The sequence below is a fragment of the Urocitellus parryii genome, chromosome 7, assembly GCF_045843805.1.
Source record: "Urocitellus parryii isolate mUroPar1 chromosome 7, mUroPar1.hap1, whole genome shotgun sequence".
NCBI classification, from domain to species: domain Eukaryota; kingdom Metazoa; phylum Chordata; class Mammalia; order Rodentia; family Sciuridae; genus Urocitellus; species Urocitellus parryii.
The window spans coordinates 64020305-64045204 of NC_135537.1; the positions used below are offsets into that span (position 1 = coordinate 64020305).

At 37.3% G+C, this 24900-nt stretch overlaps 2 protein-coding genes across 5 annotated transcripts in view; one reads left to right on the forward strand and one right to left on the reverse strand.

Annotated features, from left to right (window-relative positions):
• Positions 1 to 5704, forward strand: part of Clvs1 (clavesin 1) — a 187130-nt gene extending 181426 nt beyond the window's left edge. Inside the window, exon 5 of the mRNA XM_026390807.2 lies at positions 5617 to 5704. Coding sequence (XP_026246592.1) covers positions 5617 to 5704 — 88 coding nt within the window. The remainder of the gene's footprint in view (positions 1 to 5616) is intronic.
• A 1675-nt stretch (positions 5705 to 7379) lies between these two features.
• Asph (aspartate beta-hydroxylase) overlaps positions 7380 to 24900 on the reverse strand; it is a 208533-nt gene continuing 191012 nt past the window's right edge. For all 4 annotated transcript variants that reach the window (XM_077801167.1, XM_077801166.1, XM_077801168.1 and 1 more), the window contains one exon: positions 7380 to 9625. In XM_077801167.1, coding sequence (XP_077657293.1) covers positions 9475 to 9625 — 151 coding nt within the window. In that variant the 3' untranslated portion in view covers positions 7380 to 9474. The remainder of the gene's footprint in view (positions 9626 to 24900) is intronic.

Consider the following 24900-nt stretch of genomic DNA (forward strand, 5'->3'; position numbering starts at 1 on the left):
TATAATTTCTTAGCTCTACCTTTTTAAAAGAAAAAAAAATCTTTATTTGTGTTTAGAAGACCTACTATGGGTTCAACTAGGTGTTAGACAATTCTGTGCTTTGCTACAAAGCCCAATCTATTGTTGACTTTAAGAAATAAAAGTAGTACTGTGGAATCCTTCCTGATGTAATGATACGGTTGATCTCTGGAAAACAAATCGTAGCTCATGATTCAAATGTGGTCCCAACTGAACCACCTTTGAAGCTCCATGTGGCCCTGGTGTCCTATGACTCCTGGTGCATGCCTGGGGTTGAAAAACAGAGATCCTGTTCCCCTTTCAGGGGTCCATATAGCTCAAGAAGGTAATGAGCTATGCAATTCACAAGTAAGCAAAATACAGGTGATTATTAGCTGTTGAGTTAAGGCAGCTAAACAAAGTTTTGCATATATACCTCAGCCCGAGAAGACGACTCTCAGTTCAGTTGTAGATCTATGCAGAAGGGTCTGGCTCATGGCCAACATTTTTCATATTCATCTTGTTCTTTCTGGAATTTAATCATCATTGGAATCAGTAGACATTAAACTACAGCTCTAAATGTTAAGTGCCATAAAGTGGAGAAAGTTCCGAATTTGGGGGAAAACCAGTGAAAAGATAAGAGGAGGAGGCAAAGGAGGATGTAGAGAAGACAGGGGAAAAAAAGAGAGAGAAAGGCAGACAGACAAAGATACGAGGAAAAAGGTGGCTCTCAAGCTATAGTGAAAACTTTCTTTGAGTTGCCTGCTGCCCCACTAATAGATTGATGGCTGAAATAGCAAAAATCACAAGGTTAAGCTGGCTTTCAATGTGGAAAGAGGACCCAAGATAAATGTTAATTTTAGTAAAAATGTTAATCTCACTGTGAGAAGGCAAAGCCACTGAATGGAGAGGTCACCACCATGAGTGAACGGGACGACAAAACCTCAGGGAAAGTGGCTTCTCCATGGCTCAGCAACTAAGGACACCATGGTGGAGACATTTTTATCAGTCAGCAGTTGGTTAGTTTTCCCAGAGAGTATTTTGACTCACCCAAATGGACTAAGGACAAGATTTAAGAAAGGTTTTTCTCTTGACATCTTTTAAAAATATTAGATTATTTGAAAAGCAATATTTTTCTTTCTACTTTTCCCAGTGAATTAAAAATATTTATAATATAATGTGTTACTTACATCAAATGCTCATTGTGTGACCAAGGAAATCAAATTATGTTGAATGTAAAGAGGCTGTGGTCATTTTCTCAACCAGGAAAAACATAGACTAGGATAAAAATGTTATGTTTGGCTCCTCATGCTCAGCATCTGAGAATTGTTCTGTTTTAGCTTACTGTTTTAGTCAGCTATTGATGCTACTGTGACTGAATGACCCAACCAGAATAGCTGTAAAGGAGGAAAGGTTTATTTGAAGACTCATGGTTTCAGAGATCCTATTCCATAGAATCCAGATCCATTCCTTAGGGCTCCAGGTGAGGCAAAGAACATCATGGCTGAAGAGTGTGGCAAGAGGGAACCAGCTCACATGGTGAACAGGAAGCAGAGAAGGAGAGGGGGAGGGGAGAGAGGGAGAGAGGGAGGGAGGAAGGGAGGGAGGGAAGGAAGGAGGGAAAAAGGGAGAGAGGAAGAGAGAGAGAGAGAGAGAGAGAGAGAGAGAGAGAGAGAGAGAGAGAGACTGAGACTTCACTCTCTAGATACACAATATCTACCCCAAAGCCATGCCCCAATATCCCACCTGTCTCCAGTTACAACTCAGTTAATCCCATCAGTCCCATCAGGTATCAATTCACTGATTAGGCTAGGGTTATAGCCCAATTATTTTTCCTCCAAACCTTCTTGCATTGTCTCACACATGAGCTTTTGGGGGACAATTCACATCCAAGCCATAAACTTACCATTCAATGAAGGTATTAAGATTATTGGCAGAGATGAGACAGATTGTCTTCCAGATGTTCATTTACAGTATATCACTGAAAAAAATAATATAGGTGCTGGTTTTGTTCCTTGTGGAGGGGAGAGTATTTGTTACGTGAGCAAAGATGGTGAGTGATGTCACTGTGTGGATGATAGATTCCACTTCCTTCCTTTCCTTCTTTAGCTATTAACACTTTCTTTGTCCCAAACTGCCTCTACACAGCTGCTGGGTTTAGGGTGAGTGTTCAGTGAATGCAAGTCTGTCTGTAAGTTTATGGCTGGGTAGCTGAAACAGTGTTTCCATAACAGAATGAAGGTTTCTACACATTTGTTCATAGTCTTTGGCATATAGCAGATGTTCCCAAGCATTTCTTAGCATGAGTCAGGGTGAACAGATGATTAAAAACTCATTATTTGGGAATTTGTTGATTTTCTCCATAAATGATTTCTATATCGGGGAAGGGAAAGTGTAGACACAAACTCAATACCCATTAAAGTCACAGATAATAACTTGGATGGATAAACAAATGTAGGACCCAAAAGAATGGAGATAGGTTGAAAACATAGGCAAATTCAAAAAAGATAAAATTTAATACTCACCTTCAAGATTGGAGAAAAACGGGTGAACAGGAGTATGTATAAATACAGTTAGCTTTTCATTGTTTTGACACATTAGTGCCAACAAGACTAATATGATTCCAAATAAGCTCAATAAAGTGTACCAAAATAAAAAATAAAAAATAAAAGAAGAAATCATTTCACCCTGAGGTCACATCAGGACTACAATAGGTAATTCATACAACTGATAGAGACAGGAAAGTATGGAGGTGGTAAGATCTAGAGATCTTGTCACAAGAGGCATTTGATTAACTTCTGTGAGGGATGTGGTATGGCTGGAAGGCATAGACAAATAATTAAAGAACTGTTATATGGACTACTGAATGGATGGTATAGATGATCAGTCTTCTGTATTGAGGGTTCCATATCATGGATTGGACTGGCCACAGAAAGTATTTTCAGGGAAAAAACATTTTATTGCTGTTGATGTGTACTGTATATTTAGGCCCCCACCATATTTATGTTTTGTTTGTACTGAACAGTTATAAACAGTTTTTCTTGTCATCATTTCCTAAACAACACAGCATAGCAACATACATTATAATAGGTATTCTAAGTAATCTACAGATGATTTATGCAAGAGGATGTGCATAGGTTGTATGCAAATACTATGCCATTTTATATAAGGGTCTTGAGCATTTGTGATTTTGATATCCATGGGGATCCTGAAACCAATCCCCCACGGACACAAGGGGATGATGGCAATTTGATGGTTTCAAAGCAGAGCCAGAAACAGTACATAAAGTTTTGAAAGGAAGATTGGGGTTCAATGGGGGAAAACTTCAGAAGGGGATAGGGGAGTAGGTTTCTCAAGTTGACTATGTCCAAGAGGAGGTGTGTATGGCCCCTTATTAAGGATCTCCTACCAGATTGACCTAGAAGAATCTTCAGCTATAACTAAAGATGAAATTTGAACGCTGCCTGTGGTTCACATGCTATGTAATAAAATAAAATCAACCCACATGACAGAGTAAGAGAATTGTGGTTTAAAGTTTCTAAAAGTAAATGATGACCAGTTCCCTCCATTCTCACAAGGACCTCAGGGCAAAGCAGTTAGGCAGCTGTCCAAGGTTCTGAAAGGAGGTAGCCAATGTGGACAGTTGTGCTCCTGGGTTGTCATATTTATTGCTTGTTTTAATGTGTTCTGAATTTTAAGCTTTTCTGTTCCTTGTATCAATCAATACTACATACACATACACACACACACACACACACACACACACACACACACGGCCCTTAGCTAAAACAATGAAAATTGCGGAGGGAAGATGTCAGAGAGCTGGCTCTAAACTAGTACATAGGCTTCTTCTATCTCTCATCAAGGCAGTAAATGAATCCATTCTACTCTCAAAGGTTGGGCTTGGTATCTAAAGTTGGGTCATTTAGACAAATTGCATTTATAGTAGAAACCAATTATTCTGAGGCAATTATACTGATTAGTCACAACTCTGCCCCTGTGTCTAAACATTCTGTGGATCTTGGGATATATAACACCAAATTTTATTGGATTTTTAATGTTTCTATGTACTTTGTAAACACTTTGTTTTGGGGTCATCAGAAACTTATAAATGATGTTTAAGACCAGGCTTCAAGAGATAAGAAGGTAAAGTTAGGTTCTGCCCCCCTTAATGGCTGTAAAGATTAGAGAAGTTCTTGAAATGCTCTGAACCTTTATTCTCTTTCCTATGAAATAGAAGCATTACCTGCCTCCCACAGTTGTTGCTAAGAACTAAAACTGATAATTTACATAAATCATTTGGCATGAAATTGAAAAGTAAACATTTATGGAACACTCTCCTATTGTCACCATTGTTGCAATAATAGTAATGATCTTTAATTTCTGATTTGTCCTTTTATATTGGAGTAATAATGATCTCTTTCCAAAATCTTTAAGTAATTAAAACTGAAATTATTTTCCAGCTGACAAAGATCATAAGATATGTATACAATAGATGCTCAATAAATGTTCACATACTAAAAACAAGTTATTTGAAACATTGACAAATTATTAAATTGGATTATTTAAATGAGCATAATTTTCATATAAACATGTAAAAATTATACACACACACACACACACATGCAGTAAATAATGAGCTCAGCAAACCTGAGTTATCCAAACCCTGCACAATCTAAAAGTCTCAGGACTGGACTTTGACTGGGTCCTCTGAGCCCTTGGAATAGCATGCCTCATAAGAATGTCTTTGTACATCTAAGGCTTTAGGTTTTGCCAGATAGTTTATGCTAACAGTGTGATTTTACAGCAAATGGCTGTAAACCTAACTTTGGTATACCTAACTTTAGATAACACTGTATCCGTTTGATATCTTCTGGAAGGTAGGTGGGGGACAGAGGTTGAAGATTGAGTAGCTAAGGTCAGTTACAGGAATTGCAGGCCTATGTGACTCACCAGTCCCCCAATAAAAACCCTGGACACTAATCCTTTACTGATAACACTTGCATATATTGTCAAATATCAGTACTGAGAAATTTAAGCTCTGTCCATATCATGTTACTCGTAGGACAGCCAGAAGCTTACACCTGGTCTCTTTGACTCCACTTCATGCACCTTTGTACTTTTGCTGATTTTAATATGTATCTTTTTGCTGTAATAAACCATAACTGTGAGTGTAACAATTTTGTTGTGTCCTATGAGTCCTATCAAATTATCAAATATAAAGGTGGTCTTGAGATCCCTCAATATAACATGTAATAACACTAAAATTTGTTATGTATACACCTGGCATTATTCTAAGAAGTTCTGTACATTTATGAACTTATTCCATTTTCACACCCCTAGGGGAGGATGCTATTATTGTTTCTATTGTATACGTTTCTCCCCAACAGAAGGAATTTCTGTGAAGATCCCAAGAGTCCAATGTTTCTCTCCATAAAAACATGGTGTAGAAATGCAGGAAAAGGCAGAAATGCAGAGATTCCCAAAGGGAAAAATTAAATAGTTCTTTTGAGTGTTCTGATTAGAGAGGGGAATAGAAATTCAGAATGCACCCAAGGCTTCAAAATTGTTGCCACCACTAGTTGTTTGTAAATGTGTTTTTCTCTCCTTCTTCATTAGATCTCAGTCTGTTGTAGAAGCTGGGACCCTGAAACATGAGGAGAAGGGAGAGAATGAGAACACTCAGCCTCTCTTGGCTCTGGACTGAACCCAGAGTCACCCCAATGCTCCTGCACACCGGCCTTCAGTGCTATCAGCTAAACAGGAAGCACACGCGCAACTGACCCACATGGACATGTGCATCCTGCCCGACGCGAGGTCCTCCACTCTTGACCCCAGAGATGACTGTCACCAGCCAAGGGTCTGAGCAGCCAAAGTTGAACAAGGATTTGAGAGATGCTTTTTTTTTTTTAATTTCTTTCTTTCTTTTATTTTTTTTTTAAATAAGGGGATTGGAGGATGAAGCAAGATTTTTGGCTTTTATGTTAAAAAAAATTCTCTCCCCCCACACACTTAAAGTATCAAATGAATTTAAAAAGTGAAAAACTAAACTTGATTTACACACTGAATTAGGACAATGATTTTTTCTGAGAAATCACACAGGAATCTTCTTCAGTTTTTGCAAATTAAATAAACACACCAGAGTCAAACTGTGCAGAGATGAGTATCAAGATTAATGCAATGCAGAACCCTGAGACAACAGTATCTCCACTAATTTCCATTCTTATTGAATTATTTTCTTTGACCTCATCACCAGCATCAAATTGTTCAGCCTAAGAGCACATTCTCATAGGTCTGGCTATTTGCAAAGTTTTCTTATTTTGATATCCTGCGAAAAATGATTTTGACTTTACATCATTTTGTTAGGTCACCAGCTGTATATGATGAGCTGACTTCAAAGGATAGCACATGCAGTTTGAAATATGATTATTTCATCTTAGCAATGTGATGTACCATAGACATCCTGATAAGCTATTTGTCCAGAATGTGTCTGTAGAGAGAAGGGGTCTCTTTGAAAAAACATATCAGCAATTAATAAATCCATTCAAGTTGGCTCACTTGTGCCACTACAGCAAAGAAATATGTTACCAAACCATTTAACTCCCCACCCTCCTGCAATCATTGAAAGTATGGAGAAATGGCCCAGCCATTGCTGAGTGGGTAGATATCCAATCATGGATGGCTAAATATGCAAAGTATTAAGATAAGACCAGGAATGCAGGATGAAATGCCAAAGATCATTTTATTTCTTTATCTATTCTCTGTAGAAATGGAATCCCCAACTACACATTCAAAGGAAATTAGATAGAAAATGAACAGATATCATAGAATATGATATCCTTATTTGTGCCATGTTTCACAAGACCAGTTGTATATTTTTAGATATCTCTGATTTGACCAGCATGACATTGACATTTATTAGTTGGATCAATTAATGCTCAGTGTCAAATAAAAATATTTTAGTTGATAATGGGCAGTAAAATGATTTTGCATTTTAAATATTTGGAAAATATTTGGGAGGGTTGATTTGTTAGCTGAATAATTCAAAGGAAAGAAGTGAGTGATTTAGCTGGCCATAATCACCCCCAATAGGTATTGCTAATCTTAACCATTGATTACTCTCTTTCTCCATGGATCTAATGTTTTAATTTTTTTCTACTGGGAGAAAATAATAAGTCATTTTTATATTTCACCCTTGAAGAAGAAATAAATTAAAACAATTAAAAATGTCTCAATCATATCACAGTATAAATAAGACATGTTCATTTTGTGTAGACATTTCAAATCCAAGGTAAAAACACTGAAATAATTCTATGAATGCAATCTGAAATATTTTTCTTATGTACCAACATACAGGTAAGGAAAAGGAAGAATTGAAATGAATGAAAAAATCCACTTTATTGCTTGGGTTTATAAAACAGACGTGGGATACAAATATTAAAAAGGCTACTGGGAGTCAGTTATTGACAGCCCTTTGCGGCAGTAATAATACTCTGGCTTTTCATTTGGAAATATTTAGAATCTTATTGTAGTGACCCAATTTTAAATAACACATTATATTTGCCAAGTTAAGAGTTAGTTTTTACTCTTTTCCAGAATTTTATTAAATGAATGTAAGATGATGGTTCAGAAAATCAGAACTTATGGTTTGAATTTCTTTATGTGTATGCAATATACATAGGAAACCAAATTCAGTAAGTGACATGAATGTTACTACATGAACACTGGATTGTATTGCCCTTTGTCAGTCATTTCCTCTGTTTAATAAATACTGACGAACACAAATGCCTTTTTATTTCTGTATTTAATTTTGATATTTTTCCTCCCATGTCTCTCCATCTGGTTTAGTGGGATTTTTGAACACTGTCAAAATGTAACAGGACAAATACTTTAGGAACACGAAAAATATTTTGCAAGCCCTTCTATCAAAAGTTAATGCCATTAAGGTCAAGGAAAAAAGTTCACTTTCAGCATTAAAGAATTACTCTTTAAACAAGATGAAGCCTCTTCCTTTGTCAGTAGAGGGGAAAGAAAGCACAAGTGTTTCTTTCTACCTGTGCATGAAATCCAGTGACCTATGTGCCACTTCTGTAGCATTTTTGTTCATATTGGCTTAGAATTCAGTGCAGGTATATCATTACATTCTTATAGCTAACACTTTTTGCTTTAATTTTAAAGACATAAAATCAAATGCATTCGTATTTTATTACATTGTTGACTTGATTGTCTTTGGAATGAGCAGGCAAGATCACTTTCAATAGTTATTTCTATGCTATGGGTAACATTAAAACTAAATATAGGTATTAATTTTTATTTAAAAATGATGTTTAAATGGCAGAAGTTTCTCAAGATAGGGAGATGGAAGAGTTCTTCAAATTCTTTTGAAGCGGAAAGCAGTCTCACCTCCTACACTTGGCACAAAGACCCTAGCATTCCTGGGAACCATCTACTCTGCTACTCCATATTTACAAAATTTATATGCAAACCATCTAAAGAATGGAAAGTGCTATCTTCTTGCCATTCACTCAGATCTACAATAGGTGAAGACACTCTTGATTCCCAACCAATGATGTCACAGAAGGCAGAGAGGCTCTTGCCACTACCTATTGACTTAATCCTTTGAAAGAATTTTTACTTCTGCACATTTTCCATTATTTGCAGCAAGCCCTAATACTTGACATTAAAAAATTTACATGTGACATTTTGATATCATAATATAAAATATTTCATCTCCTTTTTTCAATGTAAAAAATTTCTCTTAGAAAGCAGCAAGATTTTTGAAATATTTCCACCATTAGCACACTAAGCAGAGCAAACACTGGAGCTCAATGAAGATAAAGAAGCAAACAGACTCAAGGGCAATAATCAGAACAGGTCATAGATACAGGCATAATTACACTTTTCTCTTTTGCATTAGGAAAATAAAATGGCCATTTTAATGAGTGATTTTACTAAAAAAAAGATTAAAATAAAGAAGTCTGAGTTCACCAGGAAATTTGCTATAAAATGACTAGAAGTAAAGCATTTGCAAAGCTTGTCATTAAAGTCGACAAAAAAGTAGTGGTACGTAATACCAAAATAGTTTAGCTACCTTAGAAAAATATAAATGCATAGAAAAATTACAAACTTAAGCAATTCACAGTTTCTACATATGTTCTTATTGTTCACTGATTCAGACATTATTCTGTATGGAAAAAATATCTTTGGCTGGCAAGGTAGAAGCTATCAAGTGTTCGCCCTAAATATGGGCATATGATCAGTACTGTCATGGGATGAAACACAGCAGGGTGTTTTCTAAATGAATTGCAGTGAAGCAAATATTCCCTTTCGTGTCTTTTAACCCTGGGAGGAAGCTCAGAATTTTTCAGGCTGCAAGTTGAGGGAATTAAGAGCCACGGTATTTGAACTATCTCCACATCAAAGGGATCCAGAAAGGTAGCCTCTCTCCAGAGTGTCCCAAGTCGGCATGAATTCCTGCTAAATGGCTGGAAGGCTGCGTCTCTGCTGGGGAGTCAACTCTGGGTGCCACACATCCACGATGAATATCAGCCGGAAAGACGAGGCATCCTGCCACACCTCGTGCTCAAAGGAGTCGTCAAAGATGAGCACCTTGCCTTCTTCCCATGTCCTGGAACAGACAAACATGGGCTTTGAGTAGAGCTTTTTGGTGGGGGGTTCAGATATCTGAGGATCAATTCCTGTCCACATGCAGGAAGCCCCTTTTATAACAAACTTTCAGACAGGATCAGGATACTAAGCCTGAATTTATTCTTCCTTTGATGATTAAGAAAGAATTTCAGCTGGGGTTGTGGTTCAGTGGTAGAGCACTTGCCTGACCTATTGAGGCACTGGATTCAATTCTCAGCACATAAAAAAATAAATGAAATAAAGTTATTGTGTATCTCTACAACTAAACTATTTATTTAAAAAGAAAGAATTTCAGGATGTTTATTTTGAATATCAATTTTCATTGCCCTACACTGAAGTTGTGCAAAGGGCAGGGGATAGGTGATGAGGCATTCTGTTCTTATTTCAAGCCCTGTAATTATTCCAGCCAGTCCTAAGAGATGCTTGTTTAGTCAGGTAAGCATTTACATGCATGCCCTGGTGGCTCCCATACAGGACAACTTCCTGATCAGTGACTTCATGGACTACACACCTCCAAATGATTCTTTAACTCCTTTCTTTGTCCAAGTTTCATTTTATGGAAGAAATGAGCCTTAAATCCAGTGACCAGAAAGTCGATAACCAAATGAGGTGTTTCCCCGCTAGTATTCTGGATGAGAAAAATGGGCAGCTTGGGAATGAATTTTGTTTATATTTTTAGTATCATCTGCTATGCAAGTGGGTTATCCATGGAATATTTTAAATCAATGCTACAAAACATCCTATAGAGCCTCTAGCACTTCCTCCTAAGTGATCTGTATGGGGACCAGGATCTAAATATAATGTTAGTCTAAACAAAGCAATATGCAGATAGAATATGCAGGAGGAACCAGTTACATGATGAATATCAGCAGGAGTCTTACTTTGTCTTTCTAATCCAAAGTAAGTTTATAAACTATGAGTTTATGATCATCTCTTTATAAAGTGAATATTACTTTTAAGCTATATATTAATTATGATATTAATACATTAAATGCTAAGTTATGCTTTTATAGTGAAATTTTCACTAATTTTCTATAGATTAATTAAAGTTCCACTTAAGCATTTGAAATTATCCTGCATTAGTAAATAGTCACATTTATAACATGAGAAATGATAGTTTGATTTCAAGTAACCATATTATCACAAAGACACTTTTCTTCAGAAAATGACTGGTGTCATTTTATTTTCCTTACTAGATGAATTATCAATATAAATTGAGCAATATTACATATTGCAGGGCTTCTCAAGCTCAGCATTGATTATATTTTCTAGATCAGATAATTTTCTGCTGTCTTATGCAGGAAGATGTTTATTAGCATCCTTGGCCTCCATCCACTAGATGGCAGTGCCATGTCCCATACTCCTTGTGACAATCAGAAGTGTTTCCAGTCATTACCAAATGTCCCAGGTTGGAGGGTTAGAAGGACAGGCAAAATCATTCCAGCAGAGAATAACTCTCCTTTGAAGGAATTTGAAAGTAAGCATTACAAATTATTTTAAGTAACTGGTAAAGTACCTAATACCTGCAAATTAAAGATACACTGAAGTTGTGAACCAAACTTCTACTTCTGCTTTCCACCTCTCCACTCCCCTTGACTATGCACTGTCTCAGCACCACCTTCCCCCAATGTCCTGCACTCAATAAATATGTGTTTCTTGGTTGTTTGACACAAGTCCTCTGAAGGTATAAAGAGTTCCACCCAAGGATAACAAAGGACAGAAATATAGACTCAGAAGCAAATGACAATCATTATCATGCAAAACCAAACCTGAAAAGAAAACTACAAATACTTGGTCCCTCCCAATAAAGAGGGGAATGACCCATTGCTTCAACAGTTAGGCAGTCATTTTCTAGGTTTTGGTGTTGTCAGAGGGAACAGGCAATGGGCCCCAGACAAGCCTACTAGTTAGTTAGAAGAGAAATGTGCACTCAAAACAGAAGGCAGCACCCATGTTCACAGCAGCACTGTTAGAAGAGCCAAATGGCAGAAGCCACTCGTGTTCATCAGTGAATAGACAGATAAGCAAAATGTGGCGCACACACACAATGGAATAGTTATCCTCCTGACAAAGAAGGAATTCTGACATTTGCCACATGGATAAACTTTGAGGTCATTATGCTAACTGAAATAAGACAGTCACAAAATAATTCTACTTATGTGAGATCCTACAGTAGTCAGAATCACAGACCGAAAGAGGAATGGTGGTGGCCAGGGGCTGGAGAAAAGGAGATAGTAGGGAGTTAGTTAGTGTTTAATGGGTGCAAAGTTCCAGTTTTACAAGCTGACAAGAGTTCTGAATGTGGAGTAATGACTATAGCACAAAGTCGATGAACTTAATGTCACTACACCCGACACGACACTTAAGAGTTAAGATGGTTAACTCTTATGATATGCATATTGTACTGTATGTAAATCAAAAAGAAACAGAAAAACAAAGGGGATCGATCATATGGCAGAAGAGAAAGTGGGGAGAGGAACTTAACCTAATGGAAAAGTTATGGTCTTTGAAGGAAGGAACACTAAAATCTCTTGGCCCCAGCATTTATTGCTTATGTGACCTGGGGTGAGTTACTGATGCTCCTTGACTTACAGAGGGGCTGCAACCTGATAAACCCACCATAAAATGAAAATACTCTAAATCATAAGTACATTCCATACACCTGCTCTGCCAAACATCCTAGCTTAGCCTAATCTACGTTAAACAAGCTCGGAGCACTTCCATTAGCCTCCAACTGGCCAAAATTATCTAATGCAAAGCCTGTTTCATAATAAAGTGTTAGCCAGTAGGAGTGGTGGGCGCCTGCAATCCCAGCGACCTGGGAGGCATATGATTGGCACATAACAGAAATTCAGCTAATGATAGAGGTTTTTAAAACAAAGAAGAAAGTATAGAAAAAATAGGGAAATGATAAAAGAGGTGAAATATTTGGGAAGTAGTGTAATGCTACCAAGAATTCCTTACCTTGACGACACTCCTCGTGAGACTTCATTTGAGAAAACTGAAAAAGGTGACGACACATCAAGAATCTTTACAGAATTTGTGAAGTCTATTTTGTGCAGCAAAGACAAGTGGTTCTCAAAGGTGTTTTGGGATGGCAGAGAATCTGAACGCTACTTCAAACACTGGAGGTAACTAAGAACTAAATAGAAAAATCTAGTTTTTACAAAGTGATGCTTTTCACTAGATTCTGATGGTGTAACAAAACCAAAGACTGAGAAATGTTTACAAACCTTAAACGTTCCATTACTAAGTTCAGTTCCCTGTGAATTGGGAGAAGCTATTAGCATTGGAACATACTAGTCACTCATGGAACACCAGTGCATGTAAGGGTGGGACTTAAGAAGCACTAGCTTGTGGCTTTTCAGATATACTAAGTCAAGTATGGATTAGCGTTATCCATTAACTAATCTTTTTTTTTAAAAAAAAAAAAAACAAGAAATCTTGGAAGTACTACAAAGGGTTGTTAAATGGCTTTTTAAAAAATTGTTCTGATTAATTATACATGACAGTACAATGCATTTTGACACATCATACATAAATGGAGTATAACTTCTCATTCTTCTGGTTGTACATGATGCAGAGTCACTACTCATGTAGTCATATATGTACATATGGTCATAATGTCTGATTCATTCTGCTATTTTTCCCACCCCCATACCCCCTCCCGTCCCTTCACTCCTCTCTCTCTCTGCCTAATCCAAAGTACCTCTATTTTTCTGTAGCCCCACTTCCTTATTATGAATTAGCATCTGTATATCAGAGAAAACATTCAGACTTTGTTTTTCTTGGGGGGATTGGCTTATTTCACTTAGTATGATATTCTTCAGCTTCATCCATTTACCTGCGAATGCCATAATTTCATTCTTCTTTAAGGCTGAATAATATTCCATTGTATATATGTACCATATTTTCTTTATCTATTCATCTGTTGAAGGGCACCTATGTTAGTTCCATAGTTTAGCTATTGTGAATTAAGCTGTTATAAACGTTGATGTGGCTGTGTCACTGTAGTATGCTGAGTTTAAATCCTTTGGGTATAGACCAAGGAGAGGGATAGCTGGGTCAAATGGTGGTTCCATTCCAAGTTTTCTGAGCAATCGCCATACTGCTTTCCATAATGGTCGCATAATTTGCAGTTCCACCAGCAATGTGTGAGTATCCCTTTTTATTTCTTTTAGGGCTACAAAACTCTATTGGAAAGTGTCAGACTTATATCTGTCCTTTAATTTTCTTTTCTACATTTCTTTAGAAAAATAGCAAAGATACTTCATTATTTAATGTAGTTTCCTTTTAAATACTTAAAAAAAATGTGTCTCCCTTCAGTTACTAGAGGTGGAATAAATAACGGTGAAGACACAATTAACCTAAAAGGGCAAAGGGAAAGACAGGAAAACCTCACCCAGGCCATATCTAGACTGGAATGACTCCAGGGTTAAACCAGACATATATCACCTTCCTGAGAAAGGCTGAGGGTTCACACAGCAGAAAGAGTCAGAGCATGAAGATGTCAAACATCTACATATCTCATCTGAATAAAAACCAAAGGCTCATTACAAGGCAAAGAAAGAATTTTTAGGCCACTCGCCTTGTGAGCAAAGCTCCACCAATTATAATTAAATTACAGTCAAATCATAACATACAAGAGCTAAAAACCAGCAAAGCTACTAGGGGTGGAATTTGAGAGTTCATCCTGAAAGAGGTCCCAGAACCCTTCTCTGAAGACTCAGGAAGGGGTGGAGGTGGAGGGGGCTGGATGGCTACCTTGGCTTACTGTTAGAGTGTCTTGACATCAAGTCTACCCCTGGTTTTTCAAAAGATAAAAGAATATGTGGTCATGCAATTAAGTAATATTATAACAGCCCTCAATTTCTCAAATTATTATAATTGTAATTAATGATAATGATATAATGGTATCAGGGCATACTTAATGGCTATAATTTTCCAGAGAATTACCATTGATTATTATTAATAATGCTAAGTAATGGCACTAGGTGGCCACAGAGTCTTCCACCTAAAACCTCAATAGATAATATTCAGTGACCTTTGCTAAGTGAGTAGACAAAGGACATGGTTTCAATTTTCAACCAAAGGAATCACATAGAGACAAGTCCAGCTCTCTCAGTGACAGGCTGGTTCTAAGTAAGGAAGTCCCTAGATTGGCTTCACGGCAGACCAACACTTGAGTGTAAGATCATGGTTGTAGGGAACAGTCCTGGTCTTTGTAGATGCCAAGTTGAGGTGGCCAGCAAGGAATTTAAGCCTGCTAAGTGGAATATAGGATAGGGTCAAGAGCTCAGGAAAAATTAAAACAAAAATGGAACACGGCTCAAATTAATTCTGATTACTGAAGTTCCCTAGTTCTGACTTCATTGGAAACACTGACACACACTGCAAGTGAAATGTTAAATGGTGTTATCACCACTTCCTCTTAGAACTCTCTCTCTTCCTCATACACACAGACTTTCTTTTTCTGCAGAGAACATTTCTCTGAAAGCTAGGACACCTGTGTTCTCGTTATGACTGTTGCTAACTAGCACTTCACCCGTGGGCTTCAGTTTCCCCAGCGGAGGCAGACAAGATGGACTCTAAGGCTCCTGTCAGTATTAAAATTCTATTAATTCTTTGCACCGCATTTTTGGTTAGGACTTCACGCTTCATATTACATTTTACAGAATATATCTAACAAATCTTCATCTGAGATATGGACATAGTATTTGTCATTTTGTTTAACATCAAAAGAGTACAAGGCTAGGGATGTACCTCAGTGGCAGATTGCACACTAAGCACATGCAAAGACCCGGATCCAACCCATGGCATGGCACACACACACACACACACACACACACACACACACACATACACACACACACAATCAGTCCACTAAAAGAAGATTAACATCACAAAGAACCTCTTCTACCTCTAGGGCCTTTATTATAGACTCTCTTGGATACTGCTTGGTGTGGAGCCCAGTCTCTCAGTCCTTCATGGGGAGAGATCCCTTTCCTAACTCCTTCAAGCCTCCCTTCTCATGCCAGTCAGTCACATTTCAGGTGGCAAGACCCATCCCCGATGTTGCAGGAGTGCTTGGACTTGCTCCCTGGAACATCAAAGACAGATGTCCTGATTTCTGAAGCAGCCAGACAAGAGGATAATAAAAGTTCAAATATACAGAGTGAATGTTCTACAAAACACTTGGAAATACAGTTCTGAGTGCATTCATATGGATTGTTTTAATTCTCAAAACCACACAAATGCACACATCTGTTCTTCCCATTTTATAGATGAGGAAATTGAGGCTCAGTGAGATTGTGTGAGTTGTGCAAATCTGAACTTAGTAAGAGGGAAAGCAAAGTCATGTGACTTCAGTGTAGTTTCATTTTCCCCGCAGAAACAATATTGCATATAGTCATTGGTGCTTGAGCCTTATTAAGAAAATCATGAGTTAAAAAGTCTTTGGGGCCGGCCCAGGAGCATCTACATCATTTACTACTGCTATAGGAAAACGGACTCCAACTTCTCAAGTTATTTCAATGAACAAATGCTTGGACTACAATCCGTTTTCAGTGTGGGAACTGTCATTCCCTTTGGAGGAGTAGATATGCATGTGTGTGAATTCTAGCTACTTGTGTGTAGGAACAGCAATAAACACCTCTCCCCTCTAAAAGAACAGGGCTTGCACACTTTAATGATGTGTTTAACAGACCAAGTTATTCAACCGCAGGAAGACAGAGAACAAAATATTACTATTCAGCAGCAAGTAAACCTTCAGGAAAACATCCCATCTAGTTAAAAAAAAAAAAACAACAAAATAAAAACAAGCAAACCAAGGAAGATGGATTGAATATATTTGGTTCTAAATGATTTTTTAATTTATCACTTCTATAATGTGATCTGGAAGTTTTAAGACTTAGCTCTTCTTCTCACTTTGTGAAAATAGAACAAAATAAATATCGCCTATGAACAATTTATGATGGATTAAAAAATTAAATTTTTCTTAACCATTAATTTTTTTAGCATGACTTCTATATCATCTTCCTAGTTGGAACCTTGAAAGATTAATGAAAATATCTGTTATAAATGCTTGAGGCCTATAGGAAAAAGGCATTATTTCTATAGCAATTCAGAGATAAATTAAATGACTAGTTGCCAATTCCCATCTTCACTGTCATTCAGCGACATACTAATGCCAACATGTGCTTTCCCAGCTACCTGTCAGTCTCATCCAACATCTCAGACTGGTACTTTGTGGGCTGCAAGGAAGTTTCCAGGAGAGCTGTGAGGTCACAGGTCATTTGCTTGGCACAATTTCAGCATATTTTGGAAGGACCTCCTAGAGACTGGGAATTACTTTCCTGTCCAGAAGCCCCTAAGCTCACATAACTCAGTCACTCCTTAGGGTAACAATTTCCGCTTACTGGCAGCATGTTTACCCACTGGCTGAAGTTTATTCGGCTCCAGATCAAAGTTGATAATGAGCTCATCTTACACCTGACAAAGCACAGCCTGCCCTAGGCCTAGAAATGGAGATTTCCCAGATGATTTCTCTGCCGTTACTCAACTGTCTGAAATGAAAACTGGCATCCAAAATTTCACAATGATCATCTTAAAACTACAGCCTGAGGGTTGTGGTATAGCTCAGTGGAAAAGCACTTGCCTAGCATGTCCAAGGCCCTGGGTTCGATCCCTAGTATTAGGGGTGGTCAGGGGAAGTGAAGATTGCTGAGGGTATAGCTCAATGTCACAGAGCACTTGCCTAGCAGGTATAGCATGTAGGAGACCCTGGGTTCAACCCCAGCACCGGGGGGAAAAAAAAAAAAGGTACAGCATGCAGCATGATCGCATTCTACAACAACAATATATATGTCATGAGGTTATGTGTAGGAACATAGACTTCCAAGCTAGAAAGCCTGGGATGATACTGTGATTCTAATATTGTAGTGGGCTAAAAGCCAATGCTGTCCCCACAGAAGAGAGATCCACCTAGAACCTATTTTTGGAAAAAGGGAATTTGCAGATATAATCAAGTTTATGATTTTGAGATGAGATCATCCTGGATTAGGTTGGTCCCTAAATCGAATGATATGTGTCCTTACCAAAGAAGAGAAGAGGAGAAGGTACAGGGAGGAGGTTAATACAGAGGCAGAGCCCAGAGCTATGTATCTACAAGCCAAGTACCACCAGCTGCCATTGGGAGACAGGGGAGAGGAATGGATTCTCCTCCCAGCCACTGGAAGGAACAAACTACATTCATTTCAGACCCTGGTCGGCAGAATAAATTTTTATTGCTTTAAGTCATGCAGTTTGTGGTAATCTGTTATGACAGCCCTAGGAAACTCATACTAATATTGACTTTGGACAAAACTTAAACTCATCTTTATATCTCAGTCTTCTCAGCTGTAAAATAGGAATTTTAATGATCTTAATTGCAGAGGATTGTTGTAAGACTTAATGAGTGAACATAATGTAGAGTGCTTAGAACTGCATGGCACAGCTATTATTATTGGCACAATATATATTGCTACTATATCTGTAATCATTGTGAATGTGCACATATAGCATTGACGAGAATCTGGGCAGTATCTCTGGGTATTGGGATAAAGAATAATCCTTTTTTATCGTTTTTCTCTGTGCTTTACAAATTGCATACAAGGGTGATGTATCAGTTTTGCAATCCAAAGGCATTTGTGAATTTGGAATGATTGTTTTATTTATGTTACAAAGTTTGCAGAACTACAAATTCATCATCAGTTACTGCTGCACTATTTTGCAGTGATGGAATATTTTAACAACATGCCCTTTTGCATGCTGTTCTCATGGCCCTGAAGAAACAGAAATATGCTTATTAATGCCTAAAAACTACAGTGTACAAATTAGTACTACAGTTAACCTACTCTTTGGGAGTAGATAAGTGCAGAGCACTTGTCTCTCCCTCTATCATTATTGGAAGTGGCAGGTTGAAAGACCTCAGAATTACAATTTCAGAACATGGTCCAAAAAATTGCTTCCCATTGTCTAGAACAAGGAAGGCTAATGTCTTGGTACATGTGTTTCTCCTTTCACACTAATGGCACTTCTACAATGATTTTATATGTAAGTCTGATTTTGAGTTTATAAACTGACTACTTTTCAGATAACTAGGTATTTTCACTAAATATTACACAGCACTTGAATCAACGCATTTCTCTTATGAGAAACATTATTTATGTAATGAATTATAAAGCCCAACATAACCACCACTGAATGAGAATAGTTAAAGATGATAAAGATGCATCGAACAACAGTTGAATTCACTGTCTTCTCATACTCATGAAAACTTCTCAAAAATAGATTGTATTTTAGGCCACAAAACAACTGTTGGGAAAAAAAAAACCCTGATACAATTCCTCACATCTTATCTGATCACACTGGGATAAAATTAAAAGTCAACATCAAATAAACCCTATAGAAACTACATACCACATGGGATTAAATAATGCACTTTTGAATGATGAATGAATGATAGAAGAAATCAAAGAGAAAATAAAAAAATTCTTAGAATCAAATGAGAATAATGATATATCATACCAGAACACTTGGGGCACTATGAAGACAGGTCTGGGAGGAAAGTTTATAGATATGAGTGCCCACATAAGAAAATCAGAAAGATCTCAAATAAATAATCAATGATGCATCTCAAGGCCCTTGAAAAACAAGAACAAACCAATTCCAAAATGATTAGAAGGAAGGGAATAATTAAGATCAGAGCCAAAATTGATGACATAGAAAATAAAAAAAAAAAATACAAAGAACCAATGAAACTGAGTTGGTTCTTTGAAAAGACAAACAGGATGGATAAACCTGTACCAAACTAACTAAATGAAAAAGAAAAAGTGAGAAGATTCAAGTCAATGAAATTAGAGATGCAAAAGGAGAAATCACCACAAAAATCCAGAGGATCATTAGAGATTATTTTGAAAATGTTACTCTAATAAATTGGAAAAATCTAATGGAAATAGATACATTTGTAAACACATATGGCCTGCCAAAATTGAAGAGGACACCGTAAACCTAAACAGACCAGAACTAGTAGTGAGACAGAAGCAGTAATAAAAAGCCTAAGGCAAACGAAAGCCCAGGAACAGATGGATTAAAAGTTGAATTCTACTAGTCTTTTAAGGAAGAACTAATGCCAATACTTCTTAAATTATTCCATGAAATAGAAAGGGGTGGAATAAGTTCCAAATCATTCTATAAAGCCAGTGTCATTCTCATACCAAAACCACAAAAGATATATCAAGGAAAGAAAACTACAGAACAATATTTCTGATGAATGTCAATGTAAAAATTCTTAATAAAAATTAGCAAATTGTATTCAACAACATGCTAAGAAAATTGTACATCATGACCAAGTTGGTTTTATTCCAGGGATGCAAGGATAGTTTAACATATGCAAATAAATATATGTAATTCATCAAATAAATAGAACTAAGGAAAAAAATCACAGACTCTTTAATAAATGCAGAGAAAGCCTTTGCCAAAATTCAGACTCATTATTCATGATGAAAATACTGAAAAAACTAGAAATGTAAGGAACTTACCACAACATCATAAAGTCCATGTACAACAAATCCCAAACCAACATCACAGTACATGGAGAAAAATTGAAAGCATTTCCTTTAAAACTGAGAACAACACAAGGATGTCTACTCTTTCTACTCTTATTCAATATAGAATTATATTGAATATTAAATATATTATATTATATACAGATGTTCTAGTCAGAGCAATTAAGCAAAAGAAGGAAATACAAGGTATAAAAGTAGGAAAGGAAGAAATCAAATTATTACTATTTTCAGATGATATGATCCTGTACTTAGAAGATCCAAAAAGTTCCACCAGAAGACTGCTAGAGCTTATAAACAAATTCAGCAAAGTAGCAGGTTACAAAATGAGCTTTAAAAATCAATAGTTTTCTTATACAACAATAATGAATCCTTGAAGAAAGAAATCAGGCAAGCAATTCTATTCACAATAGACTCAAAAAAACAAACAAAAAACCCTATAAATAAATTTAACCAAGGAGGTAAACAACCTCTACAATGAAAATTACAGAACACAGAACAAAGAAACTGAATAAGGAACAAGAAGATGGAAAGATCCCCCATGTTCGCAATAGGCAGAATTAATATTGTTAAAATGGTCATATTGCCCAAAAGCAATATACCGATTCAATGTAGTTCCCATCAAAAATATCAATGACATTTTTTCACAGAACTAGAAAACAAAGTCCTAATATTCATTTGGAAGAATAAAGGACCCAGAATAGTCAAAGCAATTCTAAATCAAAACAACAACAACAACAACAGAACAATGTTAGAGGCATTGACTTCAAATTATACAACATAATGGTAGTAGCAAAAATTTCATGGTATGACATAAAAACAGTTAGATAGAAAAATGATACAGACTAGGAGACACAGAGACAAATTCACACAGATACAGTCATCTAGTCCTTGACAGAGGTGGCCAAAAATATACATTAGAGAAAAAAAATAGCCTTTTGAACAAATTATGCTGGGAAAACTGGTTATCCACATGTAGAAGAATGAAACTACACCCTTGTCTCTCATCATGCACAAAAATCAACTCACAATGACTCAAAGACCTGGGAAGTAGACCAGAAACTATTAACTCCTAGAAGATAATGTAGGGTCAACACTGCAACACACACGCACAGTCAATGACTTTCTCAATAGGACACCTATGGCTCAAGAAATAATGCCAAATGTTAATAAATGGGATTATATTAAATTAAATAGCTTCTGCACAGCAAAGAAAACAATTAGGAATGTGAAAAGAGAACCCAGAGAATGGGAGAACATCTTTATTAGCTACTTTCCTGACAGAGGATGAATATCCAGAATATACATAGAACTCAAAAAATGTAACACTAAAAAACCAAATAGCCCAATTAATAAGCGGACAAATGAGCTAAATAGACACTTTTCAAAAGAAAAAAATATAAAGGGCCATCAGGTAAAACTTTTAAAAATGAACACTTTTACATATAGAAATCAGTATGTAGTTTCCTCAAAAGAATAGGAATGAAACTACTGTACGACTTAGCTATACCACTCTTTGGTATCTTTTTTTTTTTTTTTTTAGTTTTTTTCTCAGCCCATATTAGGACTGATTTTTTTTAAAGAGAGAGAGAGAGAGAGAATTTTTTTTTGATATTTATTTTTTAGTTTTCGGCAGACACAACATCTTTGTTTGTAATGTGGTGCTGAGGATCGAACCCGGGCCGCATGCACGCCAGGCAAGCGCGCTACCGCTTGAGCCACATCCCCAGCCCCATTCTTTGGTATCTTAAAGAATTAAAGTCATCACACTATAACAGCACATGCATACCCGTGTTTATAACAGCATAATTCACAATAGCCAATTTATGGAACCAGCCTAGGCGTCCATCACCAGATGACTGGATAAAGAAAATGTGGTATGTATACACAATGGAGTTTTATGTGACCATAAAAAATAAAATATTTCATTTGCAAGAAAATGGATAGAACTTGAGGACATTATGTTGTAAAATAAACCAAACTCAGAAAATCAAGAATCATGTTTTCTTTCATATGTTGAAGCTAGAGAGATAAAAGGAAAAGAAAGGTAGGGGAAATCTCACGAAAGTCGAAGAAAGATCAGTAAAATAGAGAAAGGGGACCAGTGGGAGGGAGGAGGGGAGGAAAAAGAGAAATAGGGAATGATATTGGCCAGATTATACTGTAAAATCATGTGCATGTATGGATATGCAACACAGACCCCACCATTATGTATAATCATAATGTACCAATATAAATATGGATTAAGGAGGAGGAAGATGTAATATGGCTTACTGCAAGTGCAAAAAGAGATGTGGAACAAGATTACTGACAGGAAGTCATGATGGGACACAGGGGCATGGCACTCCCTGGCTTTTTAGGCATGAGAGAACCTGAAAGGTCATATCCTCCACAAACTTGCTTCCCTGTCCTCTAAATAGGCAGGTGGGTGGTAAGTGTTTTTTCATAATGACCATGAATTTTCAAAGTATACCATCTGCAAATTATTGCTATCAGTATCTCCTTACTGTCACTTGAACTAGGTTGCATTTTAGCGTAACAGAAGCTGAGAGGCTGCTAAGCTAAGGCTCATATTCAAGCTCCCCTTCTGGGTGAGCTGTGAGAAACTATAGGTGAAAACTGTTAAGCTGGAAGTGTTTTAAACTTCAGGGAAGATGCTGGCAGTGGTTTTCATTTTTGAGCTTGGTCATGAGGTCATGCTGGAAGTCTGGAGCAGGGAATGAACCTACCCATGTGCTCCTGGAAGAGTCTCCCAGAATTTTGGTTCTCAAGGACTTAACATTTGAGCCTGTGGTGCTGTCCACTTGCTCCCCTGCTTGACCACCACACTCATTCTTCCAATCTGGGCTTTCTCGTGTCTCAGGAGAAAATCCTGAAGACTAGGATCAGTTTCATACCTTCCTTCTCCTGGCCAGTACTCAAGGGGATTTTTATTCAGTATTTTATAAGCAGAATAGACAAGAAACAGAAAAGAAGGAAAGAAGAAAAGGAGAGATGAAAGGTTGCAAGTGAGAGAGGGAGAGGAGGAAGACAGGAAGGAAGGGGGGAAGAAAGAGATAGAGATAGAGAAGCTCAGCATGAACAAAAGTGAATGCAAGTTCTAAAACCAATAAGTAGGACTTTGAAGATGAGGCCTGCTGTTTTCTATCTTCATGGCCTTATGCTCTTAGTGTTCAGTTTGTCCAAATTTGCTTCTAACTCATCCTCTCACCTCCTCTTTTTTGTCCAAATCATCCTCTCACCTCCTCTTTATATACTCTGGGTTCCTGCCACATCCCTGTCCCTCTACCCTGTGGCAGAAAGAACCTGTGGACCCAAACTGAATTTCTGAAGGCTTGATGAGAAGTTTTCATAGTTTTTTTTTTTTTTTACCCTCTAGTCATCACTCAATTGTCCTTCAAGAAGTTTCTGCTAAGCTTACCTCTCAAATCTCTATCTCTACACTGGACTTCTCTCCTGAGTGCCAGAACTCTGTTTCCAGGCAACTCTTAGATATTTATACCATTTTGTCCAAATAGCGATTTAGTAAAATAAGTATAAGCACTTAACTCTTTTTCTTTTTCTTGAACTTTTTTTTTCCCCTTGAACCTCTAACATATTCATTTACTTTCTGGCCTTACTCTTTATGTACTTTCCACTGGTGATTGCTAAACCACTCAATGTTCTTCTTATTTGGCCCATAATGTTTGGCCTCTGTGATTTAACAGATGCTGCTCTGCAATGTGCTACTTCCTCAGTTTTCAATGTTCAAATCCCTCTTGTCTTTAAAAACAACCACTGTCAAAACTCTCAAACCTCAAATGCAAGTGAGTTCCCTTCCCACTGATCCATGCATATCATTTTTATCTATGCCGTTCTAATGGCTCACAAGGCATTAGATCCACTGTTTTCTTCCAATCTGAGGATGTCTGGGAGAGCAGAGCGTGATTCATCTCTGCCTCAACCACAGCCCCTTGTGCTGCTGTGTCAAACCAGGACAGGTATCTTTCCACAACCAAATGAATCCTTTTGAACACTCACCCTCTATTCTGACCTCTACTAAATTCAATGAGAAATGCCTATCAAGATCACAACTCAGCTTCTGATCTCTAGGAGATTATAGCTCCTTGTTGAGAAAAATTAACATATGCTAATTAATAAAAAGCAATAGCAAAGAGTAGCAAGATCACTAAGGGGATATAGGATGCACATTCCAACAAGTCAGAAGACAGGTTCTATTTTTATGAAACTAAATTGGATCTTAGTAATGAGTTTATTTTGGGTAGATGTTATGGTTTGAATCTGGAATTGCCCTTCCCCCAAATCTTATACTGTGAAAATATGGTGCCAATACAGTAAGGTTTAGCGGTAGGCCTTTTAGAAAAAGATTAGATGATGATAGCTGTACCTCATCAGTGGATTAATTCATTGGATGAATTAGTAATTAGAATACACTGTTCAGTGATAAGTGTAGGCAGGCAGGGAACGGCTGGAGGAAGTAGGTCATGGGGGACATGGCTTGGGACTATATCTTGTCCACATCCCTTCTCCCCCAGCTTCTGCTCTCCTTCTGCTGCTTGGCTGCCATAAGCTGAGCAGCTTCCTTTTGCCATGTCCTACCACCATGATACTCTGCCTCGATTCAGGCCCAGAACAATGGAAGTCAACTGAC